At 34.2% G+C, this 17,796-nt stretch overlaps 1 protein-coding gene across 3 annotated transcripts in view; it reads right to left on the reverse strand.

Moving 5' to 3' along the window:
- LOC127853965 (transient receptor potential cation channel subfamily M member-like 2) overlaps positions 1-17,796 on the reverse strand; it is a 67,410-nt gene that overhangs the window by 46,539 nt on the left and 3,075 nt on the right. For all 3 annotated transcript variants that reach the window (XM_052388849.1, XM_052388847.1, XM_052388848.1), the window contains exons 3-13: positions 12,972-13,146; positions 10,008-10,188; positions 9,173-9,336; positions 7,975-8,164; positions 7,000-7,204; positions 6,490-6,692; positions 5,517-5,617; positions 4,876-5,010; positions 2,553-2,612; positions 1,863-2,082; positions 352-473 (exon numbers count right to left, since the gene is read on the reverse strand). In XM_052388849.1, coding sequence (XP_052244809.1) covers positions 352-473; positions 1,863-2,082; positions 2,553-2,612; positions 4,876-5,010; positions 5,517-5,617; positions 6,490-6,692; positions 7,000-7,204; positions 7,975-8,164; positions 9,173-9,336; positions 10,008-10,188; positions 12,972-13,146 — 1,756 coding nt within the window. The remainder of the gene's footprint in view (positions 1-351; positions 474-1,862; positions 2,083-2,552; positions 2,613-4,875; positions 5,011-5,516; positions 5,618-6,489; positions 6,693-6,999; positions 7,205-7,974; positions 8,165-9,172; positions 9,337-10,007; positions 10,189-12,971; positions 13,147-17,796) is intronic.

Here is a 17,796-nt window from a genome sequence, read left to right on the forward strand (position 1 = left end):
AAATTGCAAAATTTGACCTTGAAGGATGACCTTGACTTTCACCACTCAAAATATGCAGCTCCATGAGATACACATGCATGCCAAATATCAAGTTGCTATGTGAAGAGATAAACGCGAAACCTAAACACAAAGTGTGACGGAAGGACAGACAGACAGACAGTTCGATCACTATATGCCCTCCTTTGGGGGCATAAAAATTGAAAATGTTACATATTTCATAACTACTTAGTAAAATGCTATAAAGGATCCAATTATTTGTTATTTTAAACAATATAGGTCGAGCAAGTTTCAACTGAAACCTAAACTTTGCCCAAACGATAGAAATTCCACATACAACTTTGTTGGAATTACCTTGCCCTCAACCCAGAATGTTTTGGCCATGTCCTGTTGAATCATGAGGATGGACCAAATAAACAGATCCTGGAAGGGCTGTTCAAAGTCAGGCAGGGGCTTCTCATCTGACTTCTTCAGTTCTAGAAAAAAATAGAGACTAGTTCTGGAAAACCAGAGCTTAACACATGTGAGTTAAGTGTCATTCCAGATTAGCCTGTGCAGTCTGCATAGGCCAATCATGGCTGACACCTTCTGCTTTATGGTATTTTTCATTTAAAGGAAGTCTCTTGTAAACAAAAATCGAGTCTAGGCAGAAAGTGTCATCCCTGATTAGCCTGAGCAGACTGAAGAGGCAAATCTGGGATGAGTCTTCATGCACATGCATTTAGCCCAGTATTCCCAAATGCATTTTTTAAAACATTACATCTCCGATATTTTTGCAAAAATAAAAAAGTGATAAAAAACAAATTATATAAACTCTAATGTAAACTATATACTACACACAGACATAGTTAAATATAAACATAACAAACTAAGTACACATTAACTAAAGCAAAAGCAAAATGAAGTTAAAACTCGAAAAACAACAATAATCAAATACTATTTCTGAAATCAATATTAGCTGTCGGATTCAAGAATTATTGGTGAATTGAGTTCTAAGTTAGAAGATAAACAATACAATTCATTGAAATTATTAAGTAATGTTTGTACTGCTTTAATTAAGTAATTATTAAGTAATGTGTGTACTGCTTTAAAAGAACACAAAATTGCTGTTCATTGACAGTCTTTGATATACATTTGTAACATGTATATTTCATTTTGAAGTCTGTCTAGAAAAATGTTTTCAATCAATACTAGCTAATTTTACCAATGAAGTACGAAATCACCTAAATGTGCAGCATTATATGCAGTATGACATAATTATCTTTAATTATGAATCACGCTAAAGAGAAAATTATAATACATGATACATGGCAACAATACTTTGAGCACATAAATCTGACCCTAAATTAATTCAGCATGAATTACAGGCTTTTAATACAGCATAATAACTGTGAAAGGCTTTTACTAGAAATATCTGAATGCATCCCGCTCTGAAAGTGGATACATAACAAAATATCAGCTTGACATTAAATAAACAGAGCTATACAACAAGAGATGTGTTTGTCAGAAACACAATGCCCCCTATTGTGCGGCTTTGAATTATTTTTTTTTGACCTTTGACCTTGAAGGATGACCTTGACCTTGAACTTCCACCACTCAAAATGTGCAGCTTCATGAGAACGCCGCTTTGAAATTATTATTTTTTGTTTGACCTTTGACCTTGAAGGATGACCTTGACCTTGAACTTTCACCACTCAAAATGTGCAGCTTCATTAGATACACATGCATGCCAAATATCAAGTTGCTATCTTCAATATTGCAAAAGTTATGGCCAACGTTAAAGTTTTGTTTCGGACGGACTGACATACTGACGGACAGTTCAACTGCTATATGCAACCAAACCGTGGGCATAAAAAGCAACCTACTTCCATCTGTATGGTCTGGGCTCCTTGCGGGATTCAACATCACTGTTGCAATGTCTTTGAGGCCAGTCTTGGCGGTTTTGGGTGGTGCTTCATCGTCCAGTATGTAATCCACGTCAAGGAAAGAGTACGCCTTATTGGTCAGGTAATTTGGGTGGAACGTGTCCCCCATGAGGCTTTGTATCAACAGGCCCACGTCAAGCAGGGAAAAGTTCTTTCTTTTCTGAAATTTTATGCCAATCATACATTTGAATATTATAATTTTCAGCCCTGTTTACTAATATTCAGCTTTTTTTTAAACCAAGTCAAGTGCCAATTTATGTTTACTAAATTCAAATCGGCATCAGTGTATTAAAATGCATGTATGTTGTATTTTGAACGGCATTTTGGATATTGTTTATGGCGTTAAACCCATATGCATCACAAACTTGTTACAATATGAAGTTTGTCCATCTCACAGAAACAAATCTGCCTTGGTCTGGGAAAACACAATCAAGTGTGTGTATGTAAAATCAGCCTATTCAGTCAACACAGGCTTATCAGAGACAAAACATTAGGCCTATACTGGATGTTTGCTAAGGAGAGACTTCCTATGCAGACTGCACACACTTCACTCAAATGCATTAAATCACGCTTTCCAAGAGCACGGCTCGAATATAAAATGGTACATCATGAGAGATTAAAATGACTTACAGGGGCGTCTCTGTTCTTAATCTTTGTCAGTAATGACCGCAACAAGCAATTGTTTGGTATCTGAAATGCAAAAATAACAAACATGAACCACAACAATAATAACATATACAGAGTTCAATACTTCTCCATGAAAGAAGTAAAATTTATTTGTTGTTCAATATTTAACAAGGGACAAAATTGTCACAAAACCAGGTTTTCAACTCAAAGTGTGACCTTGACCTTGGAGATATCAACATAATTCTTTCGTGCCACACACCGTCCAATGATGGTGAACAATTAAATGTGCCAAATGATTTTAAAATCTCACCATGAACGACATAGTTATGGCCCGGACAAGCTCATTTATGGCCATTTTTGACCTTTGAACTCAAAGTGTGACCTTGACCTTGGAGATATTGACGTAATACTTTCGCGTGACACACCGTCCAATACTGGGGAACAAATGTGCCAAATTATTTTAAAATCTCACAATGATCGACATAGTTATGGCCTGGACAAGCTTGTTCCGCCTGCCCGCCATCCGACATTCGCAAATCTAATAACCAGTTTTTTCCTTCGGAAAACAAAAAAACAATGCCAATAAAGTTAGTAAAAGTCCAACTTTCTGCAAACATCAAGTCTTTTGCTGGTTATTATTTTGGGTGCCTACTGGTTAGCGAGTATTTGTCGGACAGCAGTATTTACCGGACGTTCTATTTATTTAGTGTATTGTAACGCTGCAACGCAATTTGCTTTGTCAGATACTTACAGATGTTTGTTTTCTTGAAGTTGACAGCAAAAATTCGTTAAATGCTTGAATTAAAGTTAAACAAATGTGGTGTTTTCAAATCTAGTAAGAATGTAATGCAACCTCCTAGCAGGGTATATTAATAGCCCGTGCATGCTAAAAAAAATCCCTTACTGAAACCCGAACAGTGCACGTGAGATTTTCGTTCGTCTACTGTAATAGAGCAGGTCTCAATTATTTGTATTACCCAGTACAATCTTTTATTTTACCAAAAACTTATGTTTTTAACACGCACACATGATTTAAATTATAGATTTTTTACATTAAAATTCCACACAATTTGCTGTATACATATATCTGAATTGCTCACAAAATGTACTAAGTAAACAATTAAATATAATAGAAACAAATCTCATTTAATATTATAAATTCACTGTTTGGATTTTCTCCCTTGAAAAAATAATATTCTTCTTTCCACAAAGATCTATAAATATACATGCTTATTTATAGATATTTGTTTGAAATGATATTGGAAACAATTAAATTATTAATCTATTAACACACTCAGAAAGCGACATATGTCACTATCAAAGTAATGTATTTACGTAATTTTAATGTTAATGTTAAGAAAAGTTTTATTTAAACTCTTATTTGTTTCAAAATACTTAATTTATAAATGTATGGTAAATACTTTTGTAAAGTGGAAAATTACCTCACTTTAATGACTCCATATACGGCCCATGTACATACGCATACGCACATCAAAAAATGTTTTGTTTACATTCGCTTGTAGATGACAAACCCAGGATGTATCAGTAATTTTTCATTTTTTTTTTCCGTATTATTTTGAAAGTTATTAAATAATAACCGTAACTTTTGTCCCAGAAATACTGCTTGCATTCTATGCTTAGGGTACTTGCAGCCAGTAGTTTTTTTACCATTTTAGGAATGGGCTCTTTCAATTGGGAATATCGTATTGAGACTTAAATTGCGTTTTTTTACAAAAACTATAACACTGAGAATAAAAGTACCTTTAGCATTATACTTGTTAGCATTATACTTGTTAGCATTATACTTGTTAGCATTATACTAGTTAGCATTATACTTGTTAGCATTATACTTGTTAGCATTATACTTGTTAGCATTATACTAGTTAGCATTATACTTGTTAGCATTATTCTAGTTAGCATTATACTTGTTAGCATTAAACTTGTTAGCATTATACTTGTTAGCATTATACTTGTTAGCATTATACTAGTTAGCATTATACTTGTTAGCATTATTCTAGGTAGCATTATACGTGTTAGCATTATACTAGTTAGCATTGTACTAGTTAGCTATTTATACTTGTTAAGATTAAACTCATAGAGCTGAATACTAAGATTAAATAAAAAATATTATATTTAAAACCTTTTATGTGGAATTTTAGGCAGTAGTTTGGGAAAATAAATGTATAAACTTTTTGACACTGGGAATGGGTTGGAAAAATTACCAGCATTTGTTATAAAATAATTGCTTACAATAAATATTCTATAACTTTTTTTTAAAGAACTTCAATTAGCATAAAAATATTTAAGAAGAAATGTTTGCACATACCCTGTTGTAGAGTTGAAGAAGACGTTTTTTTGTGAGAAATTCTTTCAAACTGACCCCATGGTCTAAAAATAGCTCTATGAAATCTACACGGTTTAGCTGAATTGCCGAGAACATGACATCATCCAACCTTCCTGTCTGAAAATGGGTAAAATTGTATTTGTAAGTTGTATAGGAAACTGTTCAAAAAATTATATAGAACATATTTAGGATAATTTCATTTCTTAAGTCAGTATTATTAACTTTCTAATAGCTGTGCCATAGTCTTTGGTTCACATAAGCAAGCATTGAGTGGTGAAAGGTCAAGGTCATTCTTCAAGATCAAAAGTCAAATTTTACAATATTGAAGATAGCAACTCAATATTTGGCATGCATGCATATCTCATGGAGCTGCACATTTTGAGTGGTGAAAGGTCAAGGTCATCTTTCAAGGTCAAAGGTCAAATATATGGCTTCAAAGCGACGCAGTAGGGGGCCTTGATAACCCTGATATTTCTTCGAGGATTGACGTAAAAAAATCCTTTTGTATTAGCTTGACATTCCCATATAAATTATAACGTTTCACATTCTCCCTTGATTCATCACATCTTAAAATACATCTGTCTGAAGCAAATGGTAGAAAAGCATGCAAGAATCATCAATACCGGCCATTGTTTATCATCAGTGAAGATATCACTCTTGGCAACATCAATTCTGTTCCATGCAAGGGCTAGCCGCAGCTGATCCATAACCTGGTTCTTATTGGCTGGAATGAAAAGTAAAATATTAAATAACTCAAGCTGTTAGTAAAACATATTGCAAGTTTGAAATAGGATTGGTATTGATATACTTAATTGTAGATGTACATTATTGTTCGTTTTCAAAAAACTGTAAAGGAAAATTTAAAAAGGTCAAAAACATAAAGTAGCTATGCAATTGTATATAAGTCTCCATTTTATTGACACATATTTCCTACTTGTTACTATATAAATCTCTCCATTGGTACAGACAAAGAATGTCATACCAAGGCTTGCAAATTAACACCCCACCCAATTGTAACTTACTTATTTTTTGTGTTGGGATTAGGCAGGAAATAAATTCTACAACCATTCTTCTACCATTTTTTTTTAAGCAGGGCAGTTGTTAGATGCTTGCTAAAGTTATAAACCATAAAGATCTACTTTCCCAAGGAAAAATTAAACAAGACTATTGCCAAGCAATATATGTCCCCTACTGGCTCCACCATTGTCAGAAATATATATTTTTTTATTTGTTGCCATAGCAACCAGAATTTTTGACGTAGGAACAAAATGAAATGACGTGCATAATCTCCATATTGCCATCTATCCATGTCTTTAAGTTTCATGAAAAAATATTAATAACTTAAAGTTATTGCAGGATCCAGAAAAGTGTGACGAGACTCGCCAACTCACAAACTGATGGACTGACTGACTGATGGACACACAGATTACAAACCATAAGTCCCCTCCGGTGAAACCGGTAGGGGACAAAAAGATAAATATACTCCGGTTATATGACTAAAATACTTAAAAATACCATTTATACATTGCGCAAATACTTATTAACAAGGAAAAATCACAATGGCACTTTTTCTAACTTAAAAAGTCTTTTTTATACCTTTAAGAAGAGCCTGCAGCATAATGACATCTATCTCCTTCACGCCCGTCTTGCTGTCAAGGTCAAACACAGAGATAAGGTCACACTTCTCCAGGCACTCCTTGATCCAGTCCAGGTGGATAGCGATCTTGTTGGAGCCAAACTCCCTTTCCACCATCTCCCGCACTGTCAACTCCACTGAGTCCTCCATATAGCGCCGCATTCTGTTGGAAAAGGGAGAAAGTTCAGTATGGCAATCATTTTTTGAACCATGAGCTGCCAATAAACCTAGGCCCCCTCTGAGAATTTACACTTTCTGCCTTATCTGGATTTTCAGTTTAGAGGAGAGAATTTCTTTCAATGAAAAATTCCATACAAACTTAAAGTGTTGTCCCTCATCAGACTGTGCGGATAGCACAGGCTCATCTGGGATGACAAAAGCACATGCATTAAGCCCAGTTTTCCAAATCTAAGGCTTAATTGAAAGTAGATTAAGAATTTCTTAAGAGTCTAATTAAAAGGTTTGTATACTTTTTCTGCTTCTTTCCAACTTGGTCCTTGACTTCAATTTCTTCTTCTTTGGCATTTAGGTATGCATAGGCGAGAATATCTGCCGCCCTGTTGGATCCCTTCACAATCACAGAGGGTGTGTTGTTCTGTATGGCTTGATGCACAGTCTCCAACGTGCCTGGTCCCCCTTCCAACACCAGCAGAACAATGGGAACCGATACGGCATCTTGAAATAGAGGTCATAAAGATATAACACCTAGTTTTTTTTCATGAATAATAGTGTTGGTTTAACACAATGAAAGATTAAAGGTGAACATTTGCATAACTATACTATAAAAGTGTATGTGAAAAAAGCGGCATAATCATTCTTAAAGGCAGGTTAAAATTATAGGTCTTTGTCTGTGAATGTTCATGAAGATTCTAAACACAAATGTAATGCTTTATAAAGTTTATTTCAAAATATGTAGAAAATATACAAAAGATGTGTCTAGAAAACATTAAGGAAAATTTTGTACATAAAAAACAGAGTAGAATTTGGCTATAAAGCGGGTCAAGCTTATAGAACTTAGTGACTTCACCCAATGACCCCTAACACATAGAAGACGTTTTAAATAAATGCCAGAAGAAACAATTGTGATAAGGAGAATTTGCATGGTTATCTTAAACAAATTTCTAAGTGCAACAAGGTGGCATAAGTCTTGGTGAGTAGCCCCTTACAATACCTTAACAATATTTCTACGAGGAGTACAAAGAGGGGGCATAATTCTGCTAAATTCCAGGTCAGAGTCATAAAACATGGTCAGTAAATCTCATACAATGACCCCAAACACATGCATACATTTCAAATTTAAAATCTATAGTAGAGACAGTGATATGATGATGTTGCACATCTACATGACCAAGAGGATTACGCAGATGCTGACAAATATGCAGTCATTTGGGTTAGCAGAAAAGTCAAGCTAAATACTGATGATGCAAACACAAGCCAAAACCTACTTTCTCCAGTCTCTGTCTTGATTTGAGCAATCTCCTTTTCAAGTTTAGCACGGAATGGAATCTCCATGGCAAACTTGTGTTGTGTGGCGTTGTCCACAAGGATAAAGTGGGAGTGGTTGGGGTCCAGGAAACTCTCCTTGAACTTCTGTTCTTTCTCTATCCTATAGTTGGCCGGCCAGAGACCTTCACTCTGAAAATGGGGCAAGTTGGATTACTAAATGGCTATAACGCTTACAGGCAATTTTATACAACTTTTAGAGCACAACTTGTAGGGTCATTGACATTTATCAGCATCCTGTAGTTTGCTGGTCAGAGACATTCACTCTGAAAAGCTTACATTGGATTAATAAACTGCTACACTCAGATACATACTTAAAAGTATTTACAGTACTTTAGAAAATCATGTTTAATTTAAGACCTTTCTAAATAGATTCAAGTTTTTAAGGCTTTCATTTCCAACCCTGAGATACTGATGAGCAGCAAACAGCATAAAACCTGAATAGTCTGCAAGTAACTTGGAGTGCTGTTCTGGTTTTATTTAAGTTGCATATTGTTATTTTCACTTTGCTTCTTTCGGGAAAGCGTTAACTGACTAAAATGCTAACAGATGATGAATTACCAGGACTTGTACAGCACAACTTGGGTCATTAACATGTATCACCATCCTAGGTCGGATAGACACCTTCATTCTGATCAAAATGAGAGACCTTTGATACTATAAAAGATTTTGATTTAAATATGTTCTTTTTCTTTCCTACAGTTGGGCAACCAGAGATCTACATTCTCATATGGAGGAAGTTGGATGTATAACCAACTTTTAATGCACAAATTGGTCTGATATTAGAGTTGTATTGTGGAAAATCATATTTTATATAAGAGTTTAATTTATTTTATTACACTCCCGAAATATTTATTTGAATCTACTTATGACGTAAAATGTTATACATTCTTGCATAACTTGTTGCTACTTTCACATAGACAAACATGCATGTGTGGCTTATTCTTTAATAATTTTCGTCACAAAGAAAGGTTTCGAAAAAAATTCAAGGAAATTAAACAGTGAAATTCACATTCTTAAATTTATTCTTTCCAAAAGGTAACAAACATAACAATAATGTACAAAGTTGAACAGGTGCACATTTAAAAACACACATCAAAACGGGCCTCTCCTCATGATGAGACATTGACAATAGCACACCTTTTCCTCAATGAGTGACTCCCTGTTCTGAATGCAGCCCCAAGGCGCTATCCCTATGGCGATGATGGGGTTCTTGGAGGTGGAGGCAATCCCAAAGTCCTTCACTGCCTCCCCCACGTGCTTCATCACGCCAGCGTGGGTTCCCCCTGTCACTATCCAGGCTCCTGGAACACGAGGCCAGGACGGGGATTACACATACACCGCAATGTTTAGATATCTACACCAGTACTTGGAAATTACATTGTGCATATGTACCTTGCTCTTGGAAATTGGGCTTAATGCATGTATATACAGAGTAATCCCAGATTAGCTTGTGCAATCAGCACAGGCTTATAAAAGAAAACACTTTCTGTTTTTTGGAATTTTTCATTTGAAAAATATCTTTTAACAAAAATTCAGTTTTTGTTATATAATTTAATTTAATTTATAAGTCTTATAATTGAAATCATGTGACCCCTGAGACCAGTTATGAGCATCATTTGAACAGGAGCATCATTTGAAGAAAATATTTGAGGACATCTAAATAATGTTACACACCAAATAGTACACCCACGGCCCTTGCAGTTTCAGATACAAACTTTCAAGTTTACTTTTTTTATACATCTATTTTCAGCACTGGTGACATACATTTCAAAGGAACTGACGCAATTTGAATAACTTTGAATGAGATTCAACATTCCTGTGCAGTTTCTTAAAAATCCAGCAAGCAGTTAAAGAGATGTCATATGACTAAAAAATGATGCAAAACAGACAAAAGGTGATCCCAAAAGTGCACCCTGAGAATATTGTTGTGCACAGGTAAGCTATAAACTAGCATCCCTTCCAACAATTCTACCTGTGGTTAGAGCTGTCTTCATGAGACCCCTCCTGAATGTGTCTCGGAGTCGCTTGTTCATCTGGAAGTTCTTCGCACCCCCGGTGACTGATATGAGCAGGTTGGGTTTGTCGAGCCCCCACACGTTCATCATCAGCTCCAGCATGTGATTCATCTTAGTGTCAACGTCCACCCGGATGTACTGCAAGTGTAACATAACCCTTCACACACATCTCACATCTGATTAAAAATGGTAGGGCAAAACATACGAGGCTTGCTCTGGGAAAACGGGACTTAAAGCATATGCATAGTGTCGGCCCAGATAAGCCTGTGTAGTCTGCACAGGCTAATCAGGGACAACACTTTGGGCTTAAATGGTATGTTTCTTTCTAAGGGAGTCTCTTTTAAGTGAAAATCTGGTTAAGGTGAAAAAAATTGCATCCCAGATCTTTGCCTGCATGGACTGCACATGCTAATTGGAAACCACAGTTTATGACATGCATTAAACCCCAATTTTCTTAAGTAAAAAAAGGCTCATATTTCATGTATTGGAATACTGCTCTTAAGGTCTTAACATTCTAAATCCAATTTTATCTTACTTATTCGAAAAACTTCTTTATCAAGTGAAAGGTCATAAAATGTAAATAAATCACTTACAATTTATACTTAAATTACTAGTAAGCATAAAAATAAGTCTTTGAAATGTAAGCTATCATATAGAGGATATAGAGGATATTTGTTCATTTGCGCCACGAGTGAAAATATTATTTTTCTATGATCACGAGTGAAATAACAAACGATCTTACACTGACATGAACAAATTTTCTGTTTCTTTTATGCCCCTTTTTCAAGAAAATGTTTAACAGCTGTTCCTTTTGCTGAAAAGTTACCCTTTCTACCTGTGGCGTGCCTCAATACATTTCGAAACACAAAATGACGTCATTAGTGTGACGAAATGACGTCATTATACCAGCGGATTTCTCAAGTTAAACTCTTTTACAATGTAAATGAAAGGTGAAAAGACATAAAATAAAAAGAACATATGTTGGATTCGGTGGAATGTCGATTTTAATTCACTCGTGATCATAGAAAATATATATATATACTTATTTATGATAATCTAACAAGGCTATTGTCAAGCAATATGGTCCCCTACCGGCTCCACCATTGTCAGAAATTCCACCATTTTCAGATTATTTTTTTGTTGGTTGCCATAGCAACCACAATTTTTGACGTAGAAACAAAATGAAATGACGTGCATAATGTCCATATTGCCATCTATCCATGTAGCAAGTTTCATGAAAAAATATTTAGAACTTTTCAAGTTATGGCAGGATCCAGAAAAGTGTGACGGACAGACAGAATGACTGACTGACTGACACACAGAGCCAGTGCTCCAGATAACATGCGTAAAGGCGTAAAAACGAATTAAATTTCTTAAATAACGATTTAGATTTAAAATCTTTGCGTAAGGTTACGCATTGAAAAAATAAAACACGAATTCGAAATTTTCGAACGTCCGATAACTTCCAGTAGCAAATTATATACGGTAAACAACATTGTGTACACACCGGTCTTACTGACGTTGTGATGTCACCATCTATGTATAGAATGCGGAAAACCATTCTATACATAGATGGTGACGTCACTTCGTTATTGTCACCTCTATGCTAGGACGCATCACATTCCCCTGATTTGGGGATTTGTGCCTCCGCCAAAATAGTTCCGCGTAGGAATGAATATTTTTCTATAATAAGAAAAACGGTGTTAAATATGTGTTGAAAATGGAATGTTGTTTAAAGAAATGTTATTTATTATGTTTAAATCAGATTTTGAATCTCAATTAAGACTGATAGCGATTTTCAGAAGCACGATTACTTGTTTTACTTTCGCTTTTACTTTTCACTTGTAAAAGAAGTGCTACCCACAATTCCTTGCGCGTTAGTACACAGGTCAGTAAGACCGGTGTGTACACAATGGCGGTAAACAAATCATCCCGGTTCTTACTCGCCTAGGCGCTCAATTAAAACAACAACTTTAAGTCAACGTCACTCAAGCGTTTGTTGTGAGGAAGAGCCACACCTAAGAAAGGTCGAAAGGCCAAACGGTCTCGATTCTGTTCACCTAGTATTGCAGGCGAGTCATTACTTTTATTGTACCTTTTTAATTACACTTATCGTATTTTTTTTACACAAGTACCGGTAATATACTGTATACCTATTCAAAATGTCATTAAACTTAAATGTACAATATCGTTTACATGTAGTTTTGGATATTACTTTAACGGCGACCAAAAGGCCATTATAACCTAAGCCGAATTGTCAGTGACTGTTTCACATTAAAAAAATCAAAATGGCCGACCGAAGCGGTGTATCGAAGCGTGGAAGTCAAAAGTCCACTCTGCATGCATTCTTTCAATTAGATTCAAATACCCAAAGTATGGTTTCGTCAATAATTGATGAACTTATAAGCTCTCGATCGCGAAGCTGTCCGATTATGGGAAAGCAAGAAACGGAGCAGGAAAGCCAGGCTTTTCCAAGACTATGAACCAAAATGTTGAATTGTTGATGTGTCAAAAACAATGAATAAAAAGTTATTTGTTAATATATTGTAAAGAATTAATTTTATAAATAGGGGGTAAAATAAGATTTAATCTTTAAAATAGGGAGTAAATAAGAATTTGACCAATTTTTTATCTGGAGCTCTGCACAGAGCGCAAACCATAAGTCCCCTCCGGTAAAAACGGTAGGGGACAAAAATAGAACTAGGAGTTGCAAAAATTTGTTCTTTTCACCGGTGAAAAGAACAATTTGTTTATTTTCACTGCTGTAAGTTCACTGCATTTATGTCATAAAAGAAAATTGTTTATCTATATTTCCCTATATTTTGATTTCTGTTCCAACTGAAGCCCAAAGGATTTTCTATACCTATATATATATATATATATACCTATATAACTTTGATTTCTGCTCCATACTCCCATACCTTGCCAATGTTCCCTCCATATCCAACAAACTCAATCTCCCCAAAGGCGTTGGTCATCTTCTGTTTGGAATGCCTCTTGTAGTCCCACTTCATGTCAGCACCAACTGGTTTGTTCTTGGCAGATTCATTGTGTTCAATATGCTTGTAGTCACACATGCATTGGTTACCTTTCTCACTGTTAAAAAAAAACAAACTAATATTAATGAAATTATATGTAAATGCTATGTGATTTTTGATAAAGATATACATTTATCGTGCGAGGTTTAGATCAACAGAAGTGTGAGCTGTAAAACTTATAATACATGATAATAAATAAGTTTTTTGCGAATAGTCTTTAAATTTTTAAACATTGTACATAATTATATGTAGGGACCTTAAATTTGTGGTTCAGTCTGCCCAGGAAATCAATACAAATTAATGTCCCACCAATAACAGTTATGTCACATGCAGTACCCAACATTCAAACACTCTCATGAGCCCCATTCAAGCCCTTTCAATTTAAGTCATAATAATTTGCACCAAGCACAACAAGTATTCTTAACACAATTTAGAACAAGAGATGTGTTTGTCAGAAACACAATGCCCCCTACTTGATTTGGTTTATTTATTTATTTTTTTGATTATTGAAAATGATCTGTACCTGCCAAATGATAAATATAAATTATCTCCATTTAAAGCTTGTTACTTCCCAGGGATTTGTTTTGTTTTTACCTTTGACCTTGAAGGATTACCTTGACCTTGACCTTTTACCACTCAAAATGTGCAGCTCCATGATAAAGAAATGCATGCCAAATATCAAGTTGCTATCTTCAATAGTGCAAAAGTTATGGGCAATGTTAAAGTTTTCGGTCGGACGGACAGACAGACGGACTGACTGACGGACAGTTCAACTGCCATATGCCACCGTACCAGGGGCATTAATATTACATATAACTTTGATAATTTTAATAATCAAGTAATTTTAGTAATGTTATGTGTTATGCAACATGTTTGTTACTAATATTACACTCATTTTACCATCAGCAAAGAAATATACAAATTGCTGTTATTGAAGCAAGTAGTCTAAGTAGGATGTACATAATTTATTCTTTAAAACAGGAAATGCAGATGCTCACAATTAGAACATATGTTATACTTTCCTCTTGACATGTAGTAAAATAATTTGCTCATAAGAGGTTATATTACTGAGCTTGAACTGGAGGGTTGAAGTGAGCAGCGATAGTGAATCACTTAGTATGGTGTACTTTTTTATGCCCCCGAAGGAGGGCATATAGTGATCGGATTGTCCGTCCGTCTGTCTGTCTGTCCGTCACACTTTGCGTTTAAGTTTAGAAAAATGCTCATAACTTCTATGAGGCTTCAGATAGCAATTTCATATTTGGCATGCATGTGTATATAGAAAAGGCCTTTCCATACGCACACAAATTTTGACCCCTGTGACCTTGACCTTGAACTTAAGGTCCGCGTTTAGGTTTCGAAATCTGCGTTTAGGTTTCGAAAAAAGCTCATAACTTCTATGAAGTGTTTATAGGGGGCATAAGTCATGCTATGGTGACAGCTCTTGTTGTCAATATTTTTCATAAATAAATAAGGTAATCAACAAAAAGCCAATTCAACATTATTTAGCAAATTAATTCGCCTTGTGATGGGAAGGTGAAAAATGACTAGAGAGGAAACGTAACGTGTGCGAGAAACAGCGAGCTCTAAAAAAATTAGGTCAATTACAGCATCTGTCATCTTGTGACAAATGTTTTTAATAATTCGCTACAATCACACAAAAGATATGTAATATCTAATCAGTGTATAAGAAACATTTTCTGCTTTTTATGCTGTAAATAAAAAACAGATTAATTTATGGTGCACTATTTTTTTGATATCTACATTTTTAAGTCATACTGACAATAATGCAATTAAGTCAAGTGTATAAATACATGTACAATGGTTTCACAGAAATTAGACATACAACCAATGAGAATAGAGGAAATTTGATTTTTCACTATCAATAAGCATTCACTTCCGCCAGCAGCCTAAAAAACAGTAAAACAACAATTAAACCTTTGTTTCCAACTTTATTACTTAGAAAAGTAAAGATCAACCTTTACTTTCCAAATAAGGATATATGCAAAATATCTTTTCAAAAGATATTTCTTGTTCTAACTAAGAATAAGCCAGTAATAGATGCTAACTGATTGATATTTTTCCACTTAATACTACAGCGCAGGAAACAAAATACTCGAAAATGTGATCAGGTTATCTTGAAAAACACATCCTTTTCATCTCAAAATTGGAAGTGCACAACTGACATTTGTTTGTCAGTCAGTGAACAATTAATGATTTGCGTTTTGTTTCCTGTTTGGATAATGAAATAAATACATGATATATTTTTATTTCCTTCATGTCAATTATACCTTTATAAAAGACTTACAGTATTATAAATAACTCTCCTTTCCTACATCCAAGGCACCATTTCATCATATCAATCACAAGTAATTAATCACTTAAACCAAATAAAGTCACAGTGCAATTCCTAAAAATCAAAAGCTCTATAAACCTAAAACCTCTAAATGAAATGAAATGGTCCCATATCTTGGCGCTCTGGTCCCTTATTTTGGCATGGCTGTTCATGGCAGGTTTCACCTTAATTGATGGACCTTCATCAAAAGCAAATAGTATGAAAAAGAAATTTCCCACCAGTAAGCCTAAAGGAATATCTGGAATTTTCAAATTTGTTAAAAATACCTAAAATTAGCAAAATAGAAAAACTTATGTCTTGAATTCAAAAAGTGATAAATTATCATATGAAAAACAGGTTGACTGTCCTTGATGTGCAGTATTGCCTTAAGGATGTATGCTATTGGGGGATATTAATTTTTGTTCTCATAATCACCTCCTCATATAATCGAATGCCTCTTTGGTGAAGAGGTAAAGCTTATGCTTTGCACCAAAGAGTTCCAGGTTTGATTCTCGAGAGAGGCTAACTATTTTTATAAAAGTTTTTCTACTATTATTCTTTTTTTGAAAACATGTCAGACAGCATTGTGTTGTAAATAAATACATTACAAAAATCAAAGTAGTGTGATTAAGTCCATTTATTTCTATGAGTCCAAAATAGATATGTCTTATACATTATAGAAAACGCGTTTAAAATTTGTAGAGTTGCTGAATAATTCCCTTCTGATCTAATAATATATGAGTTGATTATTAACTATCCATCATTTTTACATAACTAAACATATGTTTGCATAAATGAACTATTCTATATGTTATTCTGCACATCAATGTGTAAATGAGAATTATGAAAAATGTGGACTATTTCTGGCCTGATTGCTTTCATTTAGATATAAAGAGAATATTATGTGAGTGTCGGATAGAGATCAAGTTTATCATGCGAGGCTGAGAAACATGTAGCGCGAGGCTTGCCGATCTCTATTCTACACTCACATAATATTCTATTTATCCTATTATGTTGTGGTCGTTTATCGTTCAAAAAGAGTAAAAATACTTTAAAATTCAAAGAAACAGCAATGGTTTCCCAAGTTGACTCCGAAGTGCTTGTTTACTTCAACGTCATCGTTTGCTATGACGTCACATTGAACCATATAGTGTTCTTAAGATAAAGATTGGAAAACCATGGTCTAAAAATATCAATAGTATAAAGTTAAAGTTTATACGATCGTTGTAATACTATCGATTTTCATCTGGTAATAGGATAAAATATACTGTATATGTTATTTATACTTGTAAGCAGTAATATGTTTAATAAATTAATGCAACATCCAAAATCCTCAATTGCAGCATGTTTATTTGTCCAAGAGTGGGTACCCTTGCAAGTGAAGCAGGAATTTAACACTTGTGTGGTGAAACAAACATATTTTTCTACTTTTCAATCAAGAAAACATGTGAGAAAAATTATATGCTCAAACTTAGTATTTTCCTTTTGCCCTTAATTGAAGAAATCTTTTTTTAAATGGATGGAAGATAACAACTCTTATATGCTTATATTTTCTGTATTCAACTTGCTACACTTTATTTTAAATAAGTATATAGCCAATAAGTCTTGCTTTATCAATATTAAGGTTCATACGAGTGAATTTTGTAATTAAATGTTTTATGAAAACATGGGGGTCAAAAGATTAAAGGCTGGTAACTTGTAATGTCTGAAGATCCTTAATGATTTGTTAAAGTTTTCTTAAACTTTAATTTGGATGCAGAATATCATGGCAATAGGAAATACGCGAAGAACGAAATGGAGAATCAAAATGTTGTATTACAGAAATATCTAAACTTCACATGTGTATGTAGATATAATGCGGCTAAGAATTGTTCAGAAAAAACATCCTTACCACTAGTCTCTGATCTTATTAATTTCAGTGTTACAAAATCGTAAATATCTTTCTAACAGATATTTCTTGTTTCTCTATAAAATTTAATGGAATTCCCTCAGTAGACTGGACTCAGAATTCAGGATACCAAACAGCATAAGCAGTTTATTTCATTATATTTTAGTGTAAAATTTACTTCTGTAAACCCAACAGAGTAAGAGTGGAAATATACCACATAGCTATCAATTTGTTCAGCTCATATATTACCAATTTTTTTCAGCTCATGCTGCAAGGCAATAAAAATCTATTTGGATAATTAGTTTGACAACATATTACAAACCTTGCTAAGCATGTATAGTGTACAGTTTATTCAATGGAAATTTAATATTTATTAATTGGTACAAAAAAAACCTGTGTAAGTTTGTCAAGTTATTTTTTTTAAATAATACAATTTTATTCCGTTTTTGCATTTTATCTTGTTATGCTATTCTAATTTATTTGCA

Source organism: Dreissena polymorpha, chromosome 12 (genome assembly GCF_020536995.1).
Source record: "Dreissena polymorpha isolate Duluth1 chromosome 12, UMN_Dpol_1.0, whole genome shotgun sequence".
Classification (NCBI taxonomy): domain Eukaryota; kingdom Metazoa; phylum Mollusca; class Bivalvia; order Myida; family Dreissenidae; genus Dreissena; species Dreissena polymorpha.